This window comes from Thermobia domestica, chromosome 13 (genome assembly GCF_964235325.1).
Source record: "Thermobia domestica chromosome 13, izTheDome1.hap1.1, whole genome shotgun sequence".
Lineage (NCBI taxonomy): Eukaryota > Metazoa > Arthropoda > Insecta > Zygentoma > Lepismatidae > Thermobia > Thermobia domestica.
The window spans coordinates 37229277-37248722 of record NC_137466.1 but is presented as its reverse complement, the minus strand read 5'-3'; the positions used below and the strand labels follow the sequence as shown (position 1 = coordinate 37248722).

Sequence of the window (19446 nt, the reverse complement as noted above, 5' to 3'; positions counted from 1 at the left end):
TCAGATTAGTGTGCCCGAGTCCAAGCAAATGCGTGACCGAAAGAAATTAAAGAGCGCGATTTGCCTAAAGGCATTAAAAGAAATTCAAGATCAAAATTTGGGAACTTCACTACGAGTTTGGGTACCACATTGATCTTCCTTTGTCATATCAGTGGTGCCATAGTTTTGGTTGAAGCTTCAGTGCTCTATTGAACACACCTTTGAAAATGGCGTCTTCTATCGAATAAGAAGGCTGTTCCTAATATTGAATTAAAGGTACGACGAAGTTTACGACAGGAATTCTTACTCTTCTTTGCTATTTTTTCCTAAACTGGATTATATAGGGGCGAGGGGGGCGAGGACCCTACCTTTAAATGTTGGGGGCCAAAAGTGCCTCCCCCCTCCCAAAGTAGGCACCTATCAGCACGTGGCCATTGATGGTAGTGACTCCGACTCTAGTTCAAATTAGTGAGCCCCAGCCTCACTGAGTGTAGCGAGCTCAAACTCAATAAACGCATACCCCATTGAAATTAGTGAGCGCGAGCTCCCAGCAGGCTAGTGAATGCGATCCTCATTGAAGGATAAGTCCTAGCCCAAGCAAGCACGAGCCTCAACGAGAATAAGAACGCGATCCCCATTGAAGGTAATGAACACAAACCCGTAAGCTGCACAGGTAACCATTTTGAATGTTAAAGTGAATATTTAAATAATAATAACGCAATGAACACATGTTGGCATACGGAAAACCCAATGTTTTGAGAGCATTACTGGCGGCAAAGAGAGCAGCCAATCAGATTTGTCTCGCTTATTTTTGGACTTCATCGAGTTATGGGGACAAAATGGACAAATTGTCTTGTATAAAATCTTCGCTCGTCCCCACAGGATCGGCATCTATGATTCTAGTTATTTAAATTTCTTTCAAGTTTTTCAATTTCATGTTTGAAAAAGAAATTATTTTCTCTTATTCATCTACATGCCAATCCGATATATGCAGACAAGAAATTGCATGAGGGCGGAGCTTTTCTTTTCTTACATGTAGCTTAAGAAGTCCGTGTTGTAAGTCTGTCTCATAATCTTTCGGTAAGAAAATGAACAGAATAAATACAAGCATTGTTTACATTAATTATGTCTGCGCGTTTAGCTATACCGAGAAACACACTGTCGTTGTACTAACATTTTTTTTAAAAACCGATGATATATCTGCAGCCTTCCTTCCCCAGTTCGGACATTGAGCAACAGCTCATTTATTATATTTTTTATTTATTTTTGTCTCAGCAATTATCCATTCTTTATAAATTTCAAGCAGCAACACCGCTCACTGTATTTCCTACAATGTATTTGTTTCGTGCTCTCTTCCACGTGACGTCACGTCGCGCAAAAATTCTGGGTAACTTTTTCTCTTGATAGCAGAAAATGTGCAACCTTTAATACTCTATACTATAAATTGATAACAACTAATGAACTTGGATATTCGAACTGCTCCAAGCTCAAGAATAATGACAAGTTTGTCACATTAACGGAAGTCAGAAATTTCTTGAGCTAGCGACTGTTGATAAGCGTTGAAAATTGTAAGTAATTCTCGAAGATAATCAACATGAAAATGTTTTTAAATTACGATAAGAGATTACGGTGCAACAATGTGCGAGAATAGAAAGAATGAATATAAATAAATTCATAATAAAAATATTATTTACTAACTCTTTGCAGCCAAACAGATTCTTTATACTGTCCGTGGATATTCAGAAATGGAAAAATCCCATGTAATAACCGTATCCGAGGAAATTGGCCGCTGCATAACATGTCCTTGTGATTATGTTATTCGAGTAACGTTTTATTTTCTTCTTCTTCTTTCAAGCGCCACAACCGCATCGAAAAATGTTGTCACTGTCTTGAACAAGATTTGCCGGCAATTTACTGAGGTAATTAACGTGTATAATGTAAAGATTTGATTAATAGAAACAAAATACAGTAATAAATATGGGAAAAGCAATAGAAAATCTATAAGTAATAATTATGTTAAGGTGGATCACTAGGTGTTGTCGCTGCTATGCTAAACACTGTTTGAATAGTGCGGCGTTGCCAGGTAGTGTCGAGAGTTTATTGGTGTCAGATAATAAAGAAAGTAATCATGGAACTCTGCTTGGATACTTACTATAGAAATCAGATTTCGACCCTTACCGCAATTCACACCTAAGTTCCGCTTCTCGAACTGCAACGCTAGAATCCAGGAATTAAAAGTACAAATTTGGCAATAACGCATTATGGCGTTCTGCGCAAGTTTCTTCTCAAAATCTATTTCCTTAAATGGAAATTAATATTTAAATAAAATGTGAAACATAACACGAAAAACGGTCAAACTGTATATCTATTTCGTAATAAGATCGTTACTTTAAAATACTTTACACGTACAAATAAACATTTCATAAAACTGATCACTTCTAGTAAGATTTAACAGCAAGTGACATCTTGTATGCTCATTGTAAAACGAATCAAATATTTTCTTTTATTTGTTATATTTTTCGATATCAGAAGACACAACCAAATGAAGCAGTGTCTTATGTTGTAGCTGAAACATAACTTTATCTTATAGTACAATATTTATAATATGTAACATTTCATTGCGCAGTAGTTAAGAAAATGAGCTAAAATATGTACTGACTTCCGGGTGGTGATCCACCTTAAGATAAAGGAATGTGAGAAGTAAATGTCACAATTGCGAAAAGGTCAAAGTCGGAAGAGAAGTTCAGACAATGAAAGAAGCTAAATACATAGATGAGCAGGGCTAGAAAGTAGGGAAAAGAAGAAATGTGATGAAAAAAGGAAAAAGTGTAACGGAAAATAAAAGGATGTAAGAACGAGTAAATGTGCGAAGAAGATACATGTAAGCAGGGTTGGCAAGAACTAATTGGCCACAAATGCTATACGTCTACCGACTCACTCACGAAGGACTCTTGATACTTTGTACTGACCTTTACATACTTTTTATATAATTGTCTAATGTCAAGAATCACTTGAGAAGGACAAAAAGACAAACAATTGCACAAGTGAAACCATTGCACAGAATTACATATGGACAATTTCAAAATACTGTAGAGTACAGAAGAACTAATCTAAGAACTAAGTCTAAGTTAGTTCACTACGACCTTTATTAGTCCAAGTTAAAGAACTACGACGACTTAATTTGCATATCAAATTAAAGAAAATCAATCAAAATTAATCAATCAAGAAAATAATGCAAAGATGTGTATATTACACAAAACATCTTATTTTCTGTATTGCTTTGGAACATCTGTAGACGTGGCAACGCTGGTGAACTTAAACACATCTTTAGTGCTTTTTAAAATGATTTTTAGTATAAAAAAAATAAATTTACCTGTTCTTTCTTCGATTATTCTTCGAAGATTAAGGATGTCGTCATTATCGATATCTTCTGGTATGCTGTCACTAGTAAGCTCACCTTCATCAATGTCTCTATACTCAGTTGGTAACACAACAACCGAAGTGTTTCCAAAGATAGTTTGGTTAATTAAAGAGTCATCAATAGATGAAGGCACTCTTTCATATTCACGTGTACCGCTGTTTTCCATTTGACAAGCGATAGCTTTCGGGTCTTGGTATGCATACGTTGTACCTGATTCATATTTTCCAAAAGTTTTCTCCACGCTTTCCGAACACAATGTTTTATCACCAGTTTCATCAAATATGTTTTCTTCCTCTTTTTTGTAAATATTGTCTTCTGAATCACTGTTATTGTAATAAATTACTGAATTACTTTCACTTGATTCCAATGCATTATCATCACTATTTTCAGGTTTCACTTGACTATCAGAAATTTGGACTTTTTCATGCCAAGAAGACGTTGACACATCAGATGCGGTCAACTTGTCAGGAAATTTCTCCTGAGATCCATTTCCTGACTTGGGGTCGTGGCTCCCATGTTGGTGGGCGGAGCCGCTTCCTCGAGTTTTAATTTCGGTATTTTCTTGCCTTATTGTTGGAGGCGGCTTAAATCTAACATCGTCTGATGCAGAAGCATCATTCGTGAACTTATTCTTTTCATCCATTACGCTTTTATCGTTCAATTACTCTCGTTTTCTTCGATTTTCTTTTCTCTCGAATATGCCCGTGACTTTCTTTAACAATTTAGACCCCACGGGCAAAATTATAAGGAATTTCCATGACACTCATGTTTGAGCGCGGACGTAAAAGAAATTTTAACCAACAATGCAACTTTTGTGTTGATCGTGATATTACACACTTATATTTCAAAAACAGTAATTAAAATAAATAACCAGTTGGTAAAGCAGTTATTAGTCGCTGAGAAGTTTCAGCAATCTATATTCGATCAACCCTCAAGAGACTAGAGCTATGTTGCCAATACAATAAAAATTCTTCCAATCATGTGTAAGCAGTTATTCTTCGACTTGATGTCATGGACAAAATGAAAAAAAGTGGAAACGTGTTTTGAATCTTTGTTCACACTTGCTGTTCATTTTGTCAAACATGTGGCCCCTCAGGAAACTTTGATTCTGATTGGGTTTTTACGTTGACAAACAAAAACCAAAACTCATTAAAATTTGACTAACATGTGCATAAGTTCCAAATGTGATTACTAGTATTTGGTAGGAAGTAGCAATGTCATTTCTTAGCCACGAAATCACTTGCAGATAAACTTAAACTGTGTAGTATCATTGTATTTGATTTTTTTTATCTGAAAAATAGAACTGTAATTTGAAAATATACCCAAGTATAAGGCAGTATATTTCAGTAGTTAGTTTGTAGTTAGTCAATATTCAAATAATGCAGCTATAGACAAAATTATTATATTCTGATAGTGAGTTAGTGAAAGAAGGGTGTTACTAATGATTCTTCTGATATGATAAGTTGATTAATTTTCTGACGAATAAGTTTGCTTTTCATTTATTAAAAAGGGAAAATTAATAATACAAAATAAGATTTTAGCGCCACATGTAGTGAGCATATAAATAGTCCCCAGATCATGGCAAATAAGTCTCCGCATTTTCCTGCCTGAAACGAGCATAAGGCGACGAATTATTGATTCTGACAGTGCATTCTGGACCTTGAAGTGATAGCAATACGTTCTAAAAGCAAACCTTGCGAGGTCGAAATCGAAAAGAAAAAAAAATGAGATCTTTGAGTTTTACATCCCACGGTTATGTCGGTTAGGCTAAAGGAGAGTGATGATGAGAGATGAATGAAATGCTGGAATGAAGAAAGTGGGAAGAAACGGGAGAACCCCGAGGAAACCCACGCACACGGTGCGTGTCCACCACAAAGTTCACTTGGCGCGAGCTGGGATCGAATCAGGGACCCCATGCACCAAAGGTGAACGGTCTACCACTGTGCCACCGCCGCCCTTCGAAATCGACTTTGTTGATCAAACTTTTCAGCATAGTGGTGAATATCATGAAAAGAGCGTAAGCAAAATATAAACTGCCCTGGTTTATGAAGACTGGCGCAGTGGTCAAAAACCTGATTCATCAAGCTAAAAGAATGTGTTTCAACTCTGAAAATTTCAGTGTATTTGTAAAACAGCTAAAGGAATGGAAAACAAAAACACGTTAATAGACACCAGGAGGAAGTGGATATCTATTAGAGAGTAGGCTTGTCATGGGCACCGTTTTGCCATCTTGTATCCCACTCGATTGTTTTAAATAGGTAAGGCGTCATGTAACACATTCTGGCTATCAAAATGGGCTACAATTTTAAGAGAAATACAATAGTGAAGTCTATGTTGCCATACGTTTATATGCGTTATGCGAAATAGCGCATTAATGTAACTTTATTGGTTCCGAGATTACTTAAAAACCGTATTATTAGAAAAAATGTAATCAGCGTTTTTATTTTAAATTCCCTTACCCATTTTACAAATACGCTGAAATTTTCAGAAATGAAACACATTCTTCTGGTTTATTCTTCTTTTCGAAAGTCTGGTAATACAAACTGTAATATACAGAGAAAAGATCTTTAATGTTATATTTAAGAAGTAACAACAACAATTATTTCCAAACACAATAATCCGTAACCCTTTCGTAAAGGTGGCCCACTTTGAACGAAAGGTAAAGTAATAGATGTTCGGAATTTACGTCAGAAAAACATATTTAAATATTTTGTGGAGTAATAGTGCTAAACAACAGAATTTCGGAAGGTAATCAATTATAAAAATACCTTTAATTGTATTAATTACTCATCTCCTCTATCATTAATTTTTATCGGTGTTATGTGCCACTTCTTTTTCTTTATTTTTTTGAAATTTGACGTTTGAGGAGCATCACACTTCACTTCTTATTTCGCAGCTTCTATTCAAAAGCATAATGGAATAGATGATGTGTGACCCAGATACTCCAAAACACACAGCACAAAGTAGAAAATATGCGTACGTGTATTCATCAAGAACGGTAAGGGGGTAAAACAATGATGCGATTGGAGCGGAACTTCAGTATCACTGATAATTGAAACGTATTCATGAAGTTTGTTCTCTTGAAATACTTACAGGATCTTGGTCAAATTTTGCATGACAATCAAGACAACTAGTGACAATCAGTGGCGAAGGGTCGTAAGAGGCCCTGAGGCCCGGCCTACCCATTTACTTTCAGAAATTATAATTTATAATTCTTTTCCTTGCCCAGAATGTATGATAGTTTTCTAAGTTGAAAAAAAAAAAGTTTGATAAAGAAACCGTGGTTAGCACCACTGCTGGGAAGCTCACCGAGCAATGTCTCAAGCGGCAGTAGAACTACTGCCAAGCTACTCAGAAAATCCCGCGAGAGAACGTGTAGGTAATAACCTGCAAAAGAGACCGGCCTCAGCTCTTATCGACTTTCGTTTCTACATAAAGTGTTTCTCTCGAAACATTCGATTTCGATTCGATATGTCAAACAAATAAACAGCAAGAGAACATAGGGCCTCATTCCGCACCAACTTTGATTAATTTTGAAGACTCTAACGCAACGCAAAAGGTCGGATCAATCAATTTGAAAGGTGCTTCGACTATTATCGCAAATTAATTCCCCTTTATTCCGTTGCGGTGGCACAAATCCGTACGAAATCAGACTCTTTGAGCTCATTAAAATTGAGTAGAGAGTGTGAGCCTTATGCAGAGTCGTTATGAAGGGTGATTAGTGCCATACTAAAGAGTTCGACTAACATATGTTTCCTGCAGTACTCAGGCCTTTAGTATGACGCTAATCATAGGTCAAAACGACTCTGCATAAGGCAGTGTGTGTTTTTGAGATATTGTGAGTGACATTTTTCTTATATTTGCAAAAGTGCATGAAAGAAAATATAAGTAAGTGGAGAAAATGAACATAATATAATTTCTATTAAAGAATCTTCTATGTCAGTGATCTTTTGAAAATTAATGTGTTATTAAGGAACGAAGTCCAACGCCAGTGTTGAAAATAGAACAGAGGGCAAGAGAGTTCTGCATGCATTGGTACAAAAAATTATTTAGGTTTGTTGACATACAAAGAGCAGCGTGGGAATTAAGTGACACACAAAATGACTTGATTGAATGCTTGTCATGTGTTTTGAACAATATAATTAAAGACGAAATTTTACAAGCAGAGTTTGTTTCAGTACAAGTAGACAAAACCACATATGTTCCTTGTAAAGCGCAGATAATGTGATAATTCATTTTTTCCACCCCATAAACAATTAAATTGCATTACGACGAATTAAGATCAGCTATGAGTCTCATACGTGAATTTCATTATGAAAATTCAGATCCGGTCGAATAAGTGCTGTCGATGGACTACAATTACGTTAAATTTATGTGAATTTGTCTTCTTGTGTTTTTGTAGTAAAATATTTATATCTGATCTGTTTCATTATTATTATTATTATTATTATTATTATTATTATTATTATTAGAGATGCAAAAAAGCCGGCTTTTTTGAATCGATAGTTTTTTTCACATAAAAAGCCGGCTTTTTTGGAAAAAACCGAGAATTTTGGAAATTTTGGCTTTTTTCATTTTCATGATTTTTCTATCCAAATAGCTTTCTTATAGTATATTCTATAGTTAGATAAGATTTCCACGACCTGAATGCCATATTTAGCTCTGTAATTCACCATCAAGATGGATGGAGCACATATTTTACGAATTAAAGCTAACATGAAGAATGTAGTATTTGAGGGCAATTTTACAGGTTATTTAACTTTATTTTAACTTTTGAGTTATCGACATTTTTTTTTTCCTTCTCTAGATCATTTTAGTTTGTCATCCGTGTTTCATTTCTAAGAGCTTAGTACTCCAGCTTCTAGCACGAAAGTTAAACTTACGTTTTTCTATATATCCGTCAAAGCATACGTTTTTCAATATGTCCGTCAAACCGTATTTCCACATTTCTGTTATACTGTAGTTGTGCAATTATTTAACAATAATTTTCCAGATTCAACCTTGAATACCAATTTATACAAATAATCAATAGCGGATTTAGAAAAGTACTTTGGGAGGGGTTTCTCTGATTGTTTCGTTTTCTAAAAAGTCCTAATTTTATTTGGGAGCAGCTTGAAGTTTATGAGTACAGGCATAACTAATATTTCGTTTCGTTTATATGTTTAGCAATAATCTTCCGGATACAACCTTGAAGATCATTTTATACTGAGAATCAGTGGCCAATTTAAAAAGGTGTTTTGGGAGGGGTTTTCTTCCTACTAATGTTTAGTTTTTCTAAACATTCGTAATTTTTATTTGACGGGAGCTTAAAGTTTATGAGTAAAGGCATAACTAATAGATGTTTCGTTCGTTTTAGACATTCCACAACTTTGGAGAACAGGCTTCAGTCCGAAAGACCGATCCTCTAACCTTCGCAAAACTGTCACTGCTGGTAATTAGTAATAATAACGATTTAAAAACAATAAGAAAGGAAGTCGGCCAACTCCTACACTCCTAGTCGGCCAGTACACGCACTATTTCTACATTCTCAGATGGAATGAAGGAAGGTTTTGTCAGAATGGTCGAATGCTGGGTTGAATCCCGGACTTCCCGATAGAAGCGCAAAAGCCAATCACTCAGTCACGTTTGTTGTGCAGTTGTATTTAGCTTAACTTAAATATATTCCGTAGTCTCTCTCTTTTTTTTTCTTTTTTTTTTTTTTTTTTTTTGTTCCGTAATGATATGTTGAATCCCTCTTGTTAAAAATTCAGAAAACTTGAGGACTGGGTAAACCGTGATGGTGGTCAAGGGCGCCCATGTTGTGGTTTCCAAGGAGGGGTAAGTATAAGCGACGTTTCAAAAATAGTTTCAAATTTTGCTGTAACTAATGTAAAAATCCTATTGAATTTTCAATATTCTGAAGTACATTTTCCTCTAGGGGGGGCAAGCGCCCCCTTAACCCCCCTGATGGGCGCCCTTGATGGTGGTTATAAAAAACTTGACTGTAGAATTTCAAGAATATACAGAACCATGCGCAGCCTTTAATTGTATCATACAAATCTAAGTATTTCTCTTATGTTTTATTTTAATTTTATTTTGTTTCAAAAAGAAGGTATGGAATATTTTGAAGTAAAAATACTACATACAATTTTGCCAGTTATTTGTGTATTTTTTGAAAGAAGTTTTTACTCTTAGGGTTGGCTCGTTTACACCAGCTGTTTTTTTAAATAACTGGTTTAAACTAAAAAAATTAAAAGAACAAAAATGCGAATCGTGTGAACTTCATGGTGACGTTTCACATGTCAAATCATCTGCATTAGTCTTATTTCCTTTTCACCTTTTAATCAAGGTGTCCCATGTTCAATTCTCGGTCGAACCACAACCCTTCTTTCATGTGTAAACCAAGTACTCTTTCGGATGTCACTTTAAGCGAAAGTCTTCTCCTTGATAACCTCGGTATTACGTAAGGATGTTAAGCCTAAACATACAAAACGAAACCAAATTATATATTTCTGCATGCCTGTTGTTTTATAAAGAAGCGAAGGTTGCTTAAATATATTGATTAAAATTGGTAAAATTTATCGATTGCCTACTTAGCTTCCAACATTAGCTTGGATTGGACTTTCAATGATACCTACATACTAAATTTGTAATTTAATACCTCAGTTTTAGAAAAATAAACACACTGCTGAACAAGACTGCACTTATTTAATATAAAAACACATTTACACGTGACGTTTTGATCTTCTATCCAAGATCCTCATCAGACGTACACTCACGGTATTGCACTGTCCGATTATCACCTGTTCCATTCTTTGGAGAATCACCTTAGAGGACGCCAGTTCAAATCCCTAGTAAAAGTCCAAAATGCACCTCATACTTTCTTCGTTTCACGGCCCACCAAGTTCTACCGCGATGGATTGCATGGCCTTCCAGAACGTTTTCAAAAGGTCGTCGATGCTGATGGGATTATTTTTTATCTTCCAGGTTAGGTGACATATCGATGTTCGAAGGTGGTGGGTGAAAAAGCAACAAAACTTTTCTTGGTTAGCTTTATGTTTAAATTTAAGACCTTGTATACAGAACCTGTCTACACAAGATTGGTTTTCTTTGAAATTTCACTTAATTTCTTTATAGTTTCCTGACAAAGATATTTGTTTATTATTCGTGACTAAAACAAAACAGAATTATTTTATTACACTGAGTAGAAATAAAAGAGAGCGAATGAAATCCAAATTGAATAAAAACATTGTTTCTCACCAAATTTTCCATCCTCTATGTCTTTTAAAACACTTGTTAAAGCATATAAAATATACTGTACTTACAAATCAGTTTAGTACCTTTGTTTTATGGCTGTATTTGTAGTACCTTGGTAAAACGTTTGTCTTCAAACTGTCAAATATAAATCGCAGTAAGTTGTGTAATCTGCTGTCACAAAAAAAGTATCCTATTTTTCGATCGGTATAAGGAAGAGATACTATACTATTTTTCGATCGGTATGGAAAAACAATATTTCTCCATACTATTTTACCATAAAGTATTAATTGTCAATAAACTTTTGTTACTTTTAAATGAATGAAGCGAGATAATTTTACTATGATGTTTTAAAAGTTGGTCATTTGTGGGGGCCAGGAAACCATTTGGGGGGGCCGGGCCCCGATGGCCCCCCCTTGGCTACACCCCTGCTGTTATAACTGCATTAGGTTGGGTACAGTACTTTCTCTATCACGAACACCTGGACAGATTCAAATCAGTTTACACCTATTGGGGCGTTTACACTTAGTCGATTTGCGTTCGATTCAGTTGAATTGACGTCACTTTCAACTTAATCGACCGTGTAAACGGGAATTCAACTTAATCGCTTGTTGATCGAAACCGACTAATCGACTGCAACTGAATTGAAAGACGTTCTATTTTCTGTGGTCGATTCGATCAGATTGCCTAGCGAATACGACTAGATTGCCTAGTGTAAACACCTGATTCCAAAACATTTTCAAGGGAAAGGAAAAGTGTCCGGCATGCGGTTATGCTTATTTTTACAGTAAATTACTTTTATAATCATATGAGAGAAATGAATGTTTATGGAATACAAAAAATACTCTTTACAGAAATATTGCTACTAGAACAGCACTAGATTTATTCATCAATTGAATTTTAAAAATCACAACTGCTGATCTACGTAATAAAATTAAAAATATTAAAATGCTTCGGAAAGGTCAGGTGCAGGTATGGAAGATATACCCCAACAAAAGATAGCTTGGTTCATGAAGCTGATCGTTTTTATGTTAGATTATATAAGCTCCACTAGAACGTACAGGTCTACTTCTGCCGCACCACTAGAAAGAATTGTTGAAAAATTATAAATCTTTCACTAATATCTTTCTGATTATAACATAAAAAGTTTCCAGTGGGCACCATGAAAATACCTCACTTGGCATGGATAAAATCCAAAGGAGCCACAAGAAGTAGTTGCTGAAAAATTACAATCCTTTTACGATTTGCGTATAAACACGACTTCCGGGTGCATAGAATAAAACCTACAGTTAAGAAACGCAAACCAATCTTTGCTAGGTGGCCAATGAAAGAAAAATACTATTTAACGGAGTCAGACAGGACGAAGCTGGTGGGTCCGCGTGGTAGCGCGGGAAGGGGAAAGTCCGAAGAGAGCAATAGTGCCAGCGATGGTAGGTGTGCGCGCAACCGAAGGTAGTGGAAAAAAGTTGATTTTGGCAATGATACGAGTTTCAATAGCACTTGTTATGGTTTCATACTAGTAACGCTGCACTTGTAAACATAAAATAGAGGTCCTGTTCACTGTGCAGAAATATGCCACAGGTGGAAAATAGCATCTAATATAGCCATCTTTCATACGCACTCACTTATTTTATCCATCGTAAAGCACTTGTAATAATTTTACACTAGTAACCTTACACTTGTAAACCTAAAATATAGGTGTAATACTTTGTATTTAATTCTGATACCTGCAGAAATTTGCTCCTTACAAGCATGTTTTTTTTTCATGCAAAGTATTGAATCTTGTCAGTAAATCTTCCACCACAAATAGAATGCACCAAAACAAAACCTGCACCCGTTAGTAACGTGGTATGTGTTATGATTTGTACTGTGAAAAATAATCTATTATTTTATGCTAAGCAAAGGTTTTGATGCTCCTAGTATGTGCGCTTTAAATACCATTCTTACTTTACCTTCAGTGTGAGCGGTCCCGGGTTCGATTCCCGGTGGGAGCACTCGATCGAAAAACTTTAAAAGTTTTTTTCATGCGAACCATCCTGAATGAGGTTTCCTTATTCAGACTAGGTAAACGCCGGGGTGGTACCTAATATAGATCCAAGGCCTCTTCCTTCCTTAATTCTTTCTTTCTACCCTTTCATTGTGCTGCCGAGGGATGTCATCCCTCAAAAACGTGACGGGCTAATATGCCCTTTGATGCCGAGAGCCCAGAAATCAAATCCTAAATCTAAATTCTCGCTTTTCGTAGCTACCTAACACAAGTTGGTTAGTGCTTTTTGTAGCTATTTACTGTTAACTTCTATGGCACTACGCTGTACTTGTACAGGTACCGATAACAGGTAAACCTTTTAAAAGTAAATCTGCATCCAGTAATGCAAGTCCGCCCTTCTGCAAGAGTAAAACTGCCGTTGAAAGACATGTGTTGGGAATAGGAGCTGGCAACATTGTGCCTTGTTTGCAGTCCAGCTGCTAGAAGAAGAAGAAGGACTAAAAAAAAAAGAAAAAAGTGTGGCCGCATGGTGCTTGTAGAAGCTATTTTTCTTGTGTTACGTTCTTTTGTGGAAATAAAAGTGAATAGCTGGAAATAAAAAAGGTTTCATTCCTCTAAAGTGTAGATCTTTTGATTTCTAACAACTGGCGACCGTGACAGGATACAATAGACCATGGAGGAAATGAAAAAACAGCGTAAAATCTTGAGAGCAGCATTCACTAGGTTGCATACGAACTGTTCGGAACTGTGTAGCGCAGAACTTAAAAACGAAAGTGATATTAGTGGTACATTTCAAGTGTTAGAAGAGAAATACATGAAAATGAAGGAGATAGATGAGAAGATAATGACATCAGCAATAGAAGATAATTGGAGCGAGAAAGAACTACTAGAAGAAACGGAGCAAGCAGATAAGTATTCTTTAAAATTCTACCAAATTAAAAACAAGGTTGAGGCTGCGTTGCATGCGTGTAAAACGAACGAGAGTAGTGGTAGCACGAGTAGTGAAAGAAACTTTAAACTTCCAGAAGTGGAAATTAAGAAATTTGATGGTAATTTGAAAAACTGGCTTCCGTTTTGGTCACAGTTTGTGCGCATAGACGAAGATAAACGGATTCCTAATGTAGACAAATTCCAATATCTCATTCAAGCTATTGTACCGAACACACGTGCACGTCAGTTCGTAGAAAGTTTTCCCCTGTGTGAAGATAACTATGGTTATTCAGGTTATTCGCCCGAAGGTTATTCAGGTTTTGAAAGCGCGTTTTGGACGTGACGATATGTTAGTAGAGGTATATGTTCGTGAACTTTTAAAGCTAGTGTTTCATAATCTAAGTAACAATGGTAATCTAGAATTGATAGACCTGTATGACAAGTTGGAATCTCAACTTCGCGCTTTAAGTACTTTAGGTGTCACAACATAAATGTGCTGCCATGCTGTATCCCCTTGTGGAGTCATGCTTACCTGCTGAACTATTGCGTACGTGGCAGAGGGACAGTACAAACAGTGCAGACGCAACTTTAGAAAAACGTTTGGAAGACTTTATGTCATTTTTGCGGAAAGAAGTAGAAAATGAAGAAAGAATAGCTCTTGCTGTGTCCGGGTTTGATATACAAGACACCAGTAATGTGGGAAAGAAAAAGAAAGAACGCAGTAATCGTTCCGATTTTGTACCAACTGCCGCTGAATTAGTTAATTGTAAAAATAGTGCAAAGTGCATTTTTTGTGATCAATCGCACGCAAGTGAAAACTGTGTAAAAGCCTGTAATTGGACATACGAGGAAAAAATAAACATTTTGAAGGGAAAGGGATGCTGTTTTCGGTGCCTTAAGAATTCGCACAAGAGTTCAAAATGTTATGCTAAGTTGACTTGTAGTGCATGCAAGGGGCGTCACGTTAGTGTTATGTGTAGTGGCAGAAATAAATCTAAGAATGCGTCAAGTAACGGTGATAAACAGACTCATGTGAAGCATGTTATCGAAAACACACTGACAAACAATGAACATTCCGAAACATTTTTACAAACATTGGTAGTAAAAGTGAGAGGGCGGAATTCAGAAAAGAACGTCAGGGCGATTATAGACACTGGTTCACAGCGATCTTATATCTGTACTAGCTTAGCGCAGGAAATGAACTATGAAGTATTACGAAAAGAAACTGTAGCGCACGCTCTTTTTGGAGGTGTATTTTCAGAACCATGTGAACATGACTGTTTTCGAGTTAGGCTAACCAACCTCAATGGTGATTATGCATGTAATTTTGAAGCACTGAATCAGGATGTTATTTGTAATAGTGTTACATATAGATGGTCCTTGGTTATCAGAGTTACGGGAAATGGGTATAGAAATATCCGATAATCAACCTGGCCCAATCGCAATTTTAATAGGAGCGGACATTGCCGGTAAACTTTTCACAGGTAAGAGAATTGCTTTGAAAGTTGGCCTGATTGCTATGAGACATTGCTCGGCTGGATCTTAATGGGAAAAATAAACAGGAAGGATTCTGTTAGGTTTTCTACAATGCAAGTCACAACGATGTTTTGCAAATCAACACCTGTTTCAGACTTGTGGAAATTGGATGTCTTAGGCATAACTGATCCAGCGGAAAAGAAAACGAAAATGGAGGCGCAACAGAAAGTAATGGAATATTTTAACCAGACAACGACCATTAACGCTGACGGGAGGTATGAAGTAAAAATGCCTTGGCTAATGGAACATCCATCTCTCCCCAACAACATAGATACCTGTAAAAGAAGATTGAAGAATGTAGTTGCTAGATTGAAGGCTGAAAACTACTACGAAATGTACGAGAAGGTTCTGGAAGAGTGGGAAGATGAAGACATCGTAGAGGAAGTTCCTGCGGAAGAGATAGAGAAGAAAGGCTACTACTTACCTCATCGTCATGTTGTTAAGATGACTAGTAGTACGACGAAGATCCGTCCAGTATTCGATGCCTCAGCGAGAGAGAAAAATCATCCATCTTTAAATCAGTGTTTAGAGAAAGGAATCAATTTGATAGAAATTATTCCAGCGATTCTGACACGTTTTAGATTGAACAAGTTGGGAGTTGTGTCTGACATAAAGAAGGCGTTTCTACAAATTTCCCTGTGTAAGAGTGACCGAGACTATTTACGATTTCTTTGGATAAATGGAGAAGGTGGTATAAAAATATATCGTCACAAAAGAGCAGTGTTTGGCGTGAGTTGCAGTCCTTTCCTGTTGGGAGCCGTAATAGAGCATCATCTTAGGCGAGCACTACAAAAGTGTAATGAGGGTCAGAGTAGTTATGCTAAGGAAGTCATTTTGAAGTTATTGAATAGTTTTTATGTAGATAATTGTGTCACTAGTGTCAAAAATGAAGATGAGCTTCGTCAGTTTAGAGAAGAAGCCACGAACTTAATGGCGGAAGCAAAATTCGAACTTCGAGGGTGGGAGCATACCTCTTTAGAAAACACACTAGAAGAGAATAGAGTTCCTGTACTTGGCCTACAATGGGAAACTGTTTCAGATGTGTTGGAATTACGACCAGAATGTTGTGAGGGTACAAAACCTGCGGTTGTCACGAAGAGAATAATTTTGTCATTTGCTAACAGAATATTTGATCCTATTGGTGTCACGTGTCCAGTAACGTTAAGCCCGAAAATTCTTTTACAACAAGTATGGTCATCGAAGGTAAATTGGGACGAAGCGGTACCAAAGGAAGTTGAGAAGAAATTCCTACAATGGATCAAAGAGTTGCCTCATTTAAAGAGACTTGTCTTTCCAAGATGGGCTGCTGGAGATTGTAAAAATTGGAGCCTACATGCATTCTGCGATGCTAGTGAGAGATCGTATGCTACGGCTGTCTTTCTCAGAACTGAAGGAAAAGGACAAGTAAAGGTGCAATTGATACAGGCGAAATGCAGGATTGCTCCGATGAAGAAGTTAACCATTCCTCGACTGGAATTACTGGCAGCTACAATTGGCGCAAGGTTAGCTACTACAATGAGAGAAACATTGGATGTTGAAGATGTACCAATTTATTTCTGGACAGATTCTACCACCGTTTTAGCATGGATTAAGCGGGATATGCCATGGAATACCTTCGTGTGGAATCGAATACAAGAAATAAGAAGATTAAGCAATTCAGGCAACGAGTGTTGGAGATTTGTTCCAGGAACCATGAATCCAGCTGATCTGCCCTCACGAGGATGTTCACCTGAACAGTTAGTTGCGTCAAAATGGTGGGAGGGTCCAGACTGGTTAAGACGACCAATAGAAGAGTGGCCGGAGCAGAAGTACACTTATCAAGAAGAAATAATCTCAGAAGAAAGAAGAAAAAACATTGTATCTGTAATGATTAATGCCAAAGAAGAAAACCGTGATTGGTACTACCGCCGTTTTTCAAAATATGAACAGATAATCCGCATGGTTGGTTGGATCAAGAGATTCATCTTCAATTGTCGTAATGGAAAGAAGAGAAGACAAGGAGAATTATCGGTAGAAGAAGTGACAGCTGCTGAGAAAACAGTCCTTAAACTCGTTCAGAAAGAGTCATTCGACGGCGTAGAAGACCAAAAGTTGAAGTCACTATGCCCATTTGAAGACAAAGATCAGATCATTAGGCTGAAGACGAAAATTGTAGAGCTTTCAGATTCAGAAGTGTTTCGGTATCCTGTTGTATTGCCAAACGCACATCCGGTGGTCAAGCGGTTGATTCATGACAAACATGTAGAATCTTGTCACGTTGGAGTGCAGGGTCTGATGAGTCTTCTCAGAGAAAGGTACTGGATTATAAGAGGAAGGCAAGGCGTTCGATCCGTTGTTAGAAGGTGTGTCGTCTGTAGAAGATACAACGCCAAGAAGATGGAGACCTGTCCCGTGGCCTTACCAGAAGATAGAGTTAAGGAATCAGCAATCTTTGAAGTTACAGGATTGGATATGGCGGGTCCAGTAATACTAAGAGATGGCAAGAAAGCATGGATTTGTATCTTCACATGTGCAGTGTATCTTCACATCTAGAATTAGTATCTGGATTGTCAACGGCCGATTTCCTTCAAGCGTTGCGGAGATTCGTCGCTAGAAGAGGACGTCCATCAGTAATCTACTGTGATAATGGTACCAATTTTGTCGGTGCAGAGAGCTTGTTAGACAAACTCGAGTGGGAGAAGATAGAAGCGTACACCACTACGAAGCGTATCAAATGGAAATTTATTCCTCCCACATCACCTTGGTGGGGCGGCTGGTGGGAACGTCTGATTAGACTAATGAAACAGTTGTTGAGAAGAGTACTTGGAAGAGCTTCCCTGACTTATGAAGAATTTAACACAATTCTTTGTGACTGTGAAGCAGTTATAAATTCCCGTCCTTTGACATACGTTTCGGAAGAAAGTTCTGATTTTGTGCCTTTAACTCCTCTAATGTTCCTACAACAGAATGCTGAAATTGGAGTACCTGACATTGATGTCATAGAAGCGGGGAGTCTACGAAGAAGACTGAAATACATTCAGGATATACGGAAGATTTTACGCAGTAGGTTTCGAAAGGAATATTTGGGACAGTTGGTTCAACATTGGAGAACCAGAGTAAATTGTAAGAAGATAGAAGTAGGAGAGGTTGTTCTAGTGGGAAACGACAACTTAAAGCGGTTGGAATGGCCCCTAGCACGTGTTGTGGAACTTATACCTGGCCGTGATGGAAAAGTTCGTCTGGTGAGACTAAAGAACGGCGCGGGGATGATGGTGAGACCTCTTCAACGTATCTTCCCTTTGGAAATCAGGTCAGAAGAAGCTGTTGAACAGAATGTACTTAAGAGAAGACTGGTGGTACGAGAACCGAGAAGTGAAACTGATCAATGTGAAGGTGGGAAGGAATCTCAAATTATCACTACTAGAACTGGAAGAGCTGTGAAACCTCCCAAAAGATTGTCTCTTTTTACGTATTGTAATCCACAGTTTTAATGATGGGATGGTTGAGTCACTAGTTCCCTTACGTGACTCAAGGTGGGAGGATGTTGGGAATAGGAGCTGGCAACATTGTGCCTTGTTTGCAGTCCAGCTGCTAGAAGAAGAAGAAGGACTAAAAAAAAGAAAGAAAAAAGTGTGGCCGCATGGTGCTTGTAGAAGCTATTTTTCTTGTGTTACGTTCTTTTGTGGAAATAAAAGTGAATAGCTGGAAATAAAAAAGGTTTCATTCCTCTAAAGTGTAGATCTTTTGATTTCTAACAACATGGATACATTACTTATAAAACTCCAACTGACCAAAGCAGTACATATATTTTAAAATTATGTGTTTGTGTTATAGTTTCGGCTATGTAACATAGCCTTCCTCATTATAATGGATACAAAGATAATATAGATGATGGTTACATTATGATTCTACGTACGTGTACCTAAACTGGGACTGCTCGGTTTCCACTTACTAATGACTATCCTATTAAAGAACTTCTCAATTTTACGAGATAATGTTAATTAAAAAATCATATCATTTTTTCATTATTTAATGATTTTTTAATACATTGTATAGTGCATGTTTATAATAGACCGTCATAAAAATTGCAATTTTATGGTAAAAAAGAGTTGGCTATGATATATATGAAAGTAGATTAATAGATATTGATTTCCACTGGTGGAACATTTTGCAAAATGAAGAAAAGCAGTATTTTATGTTAACAAGTGGTATACTGGGGTTATGATGAGTGACTCCATATGAAAGACGACTGTGTAATATATTAATTTCACCAACGGAGTCTTTCTCTATAATATAGTAAAGTATATTTTATGTTTACAAGTTTAGAGTTATTACTGTGGAACCATGACAAGTGCTTAAACCTACACAAAGATTCTCTACT

At 36.9% G+C, this 19446-nt stretch overlaps 2 protein-coding genes across 2 annotated transcripts; both read left to right on the top strand.

The window, feature by feature from the left end:
• The first annotated feature begins 15095 nt into the window (after positions 1 to 15095).
• Positions 15096 to 17618, top strand: LOC145667551 (uncharacterized). Its single transcript, XM_081735024.1, has one exon. The coding sequence runs from the start codon at positions 15096 to 15098 to the stop codon at positions 17616 to 17618; it is 2523 nt and encodes an 840-aa protein (XP_081591150.1).
• A 245-nt stretch (positions 17619 to 17863) lies between these two features.
• Positions 17864 to 18556, top strand: LOC145667550 (uncharacterized). The gene has a single exon (XM_081735023.1). It carries the CDS (start codon positions 17864 to 17866, stop codon positions 18554 to 18556), a length of 693 nt encoding a protein of 230 aa, XP_081591149.1.
• Positions 18557 to 19446: the final 890 nt, after the last annotated feature.

Bases quoted from the DNA above. Each gene is read 5' to 3' on its own strand.
- LOC145667551 (XM_081735024.1), top strand. From the start codon at position 15,096: ATGGGAAAAATAAACAGGAAGGATTCTGTTAGGTTTTCTACAATGCAA.
- LOC145667550 (XM_081735023.1), top strand. From the start codon at position 17,864: ATGAAACAGTTGTTGAGAAGAGTACTTGGAAGAGCTTCCCTGACTTAT.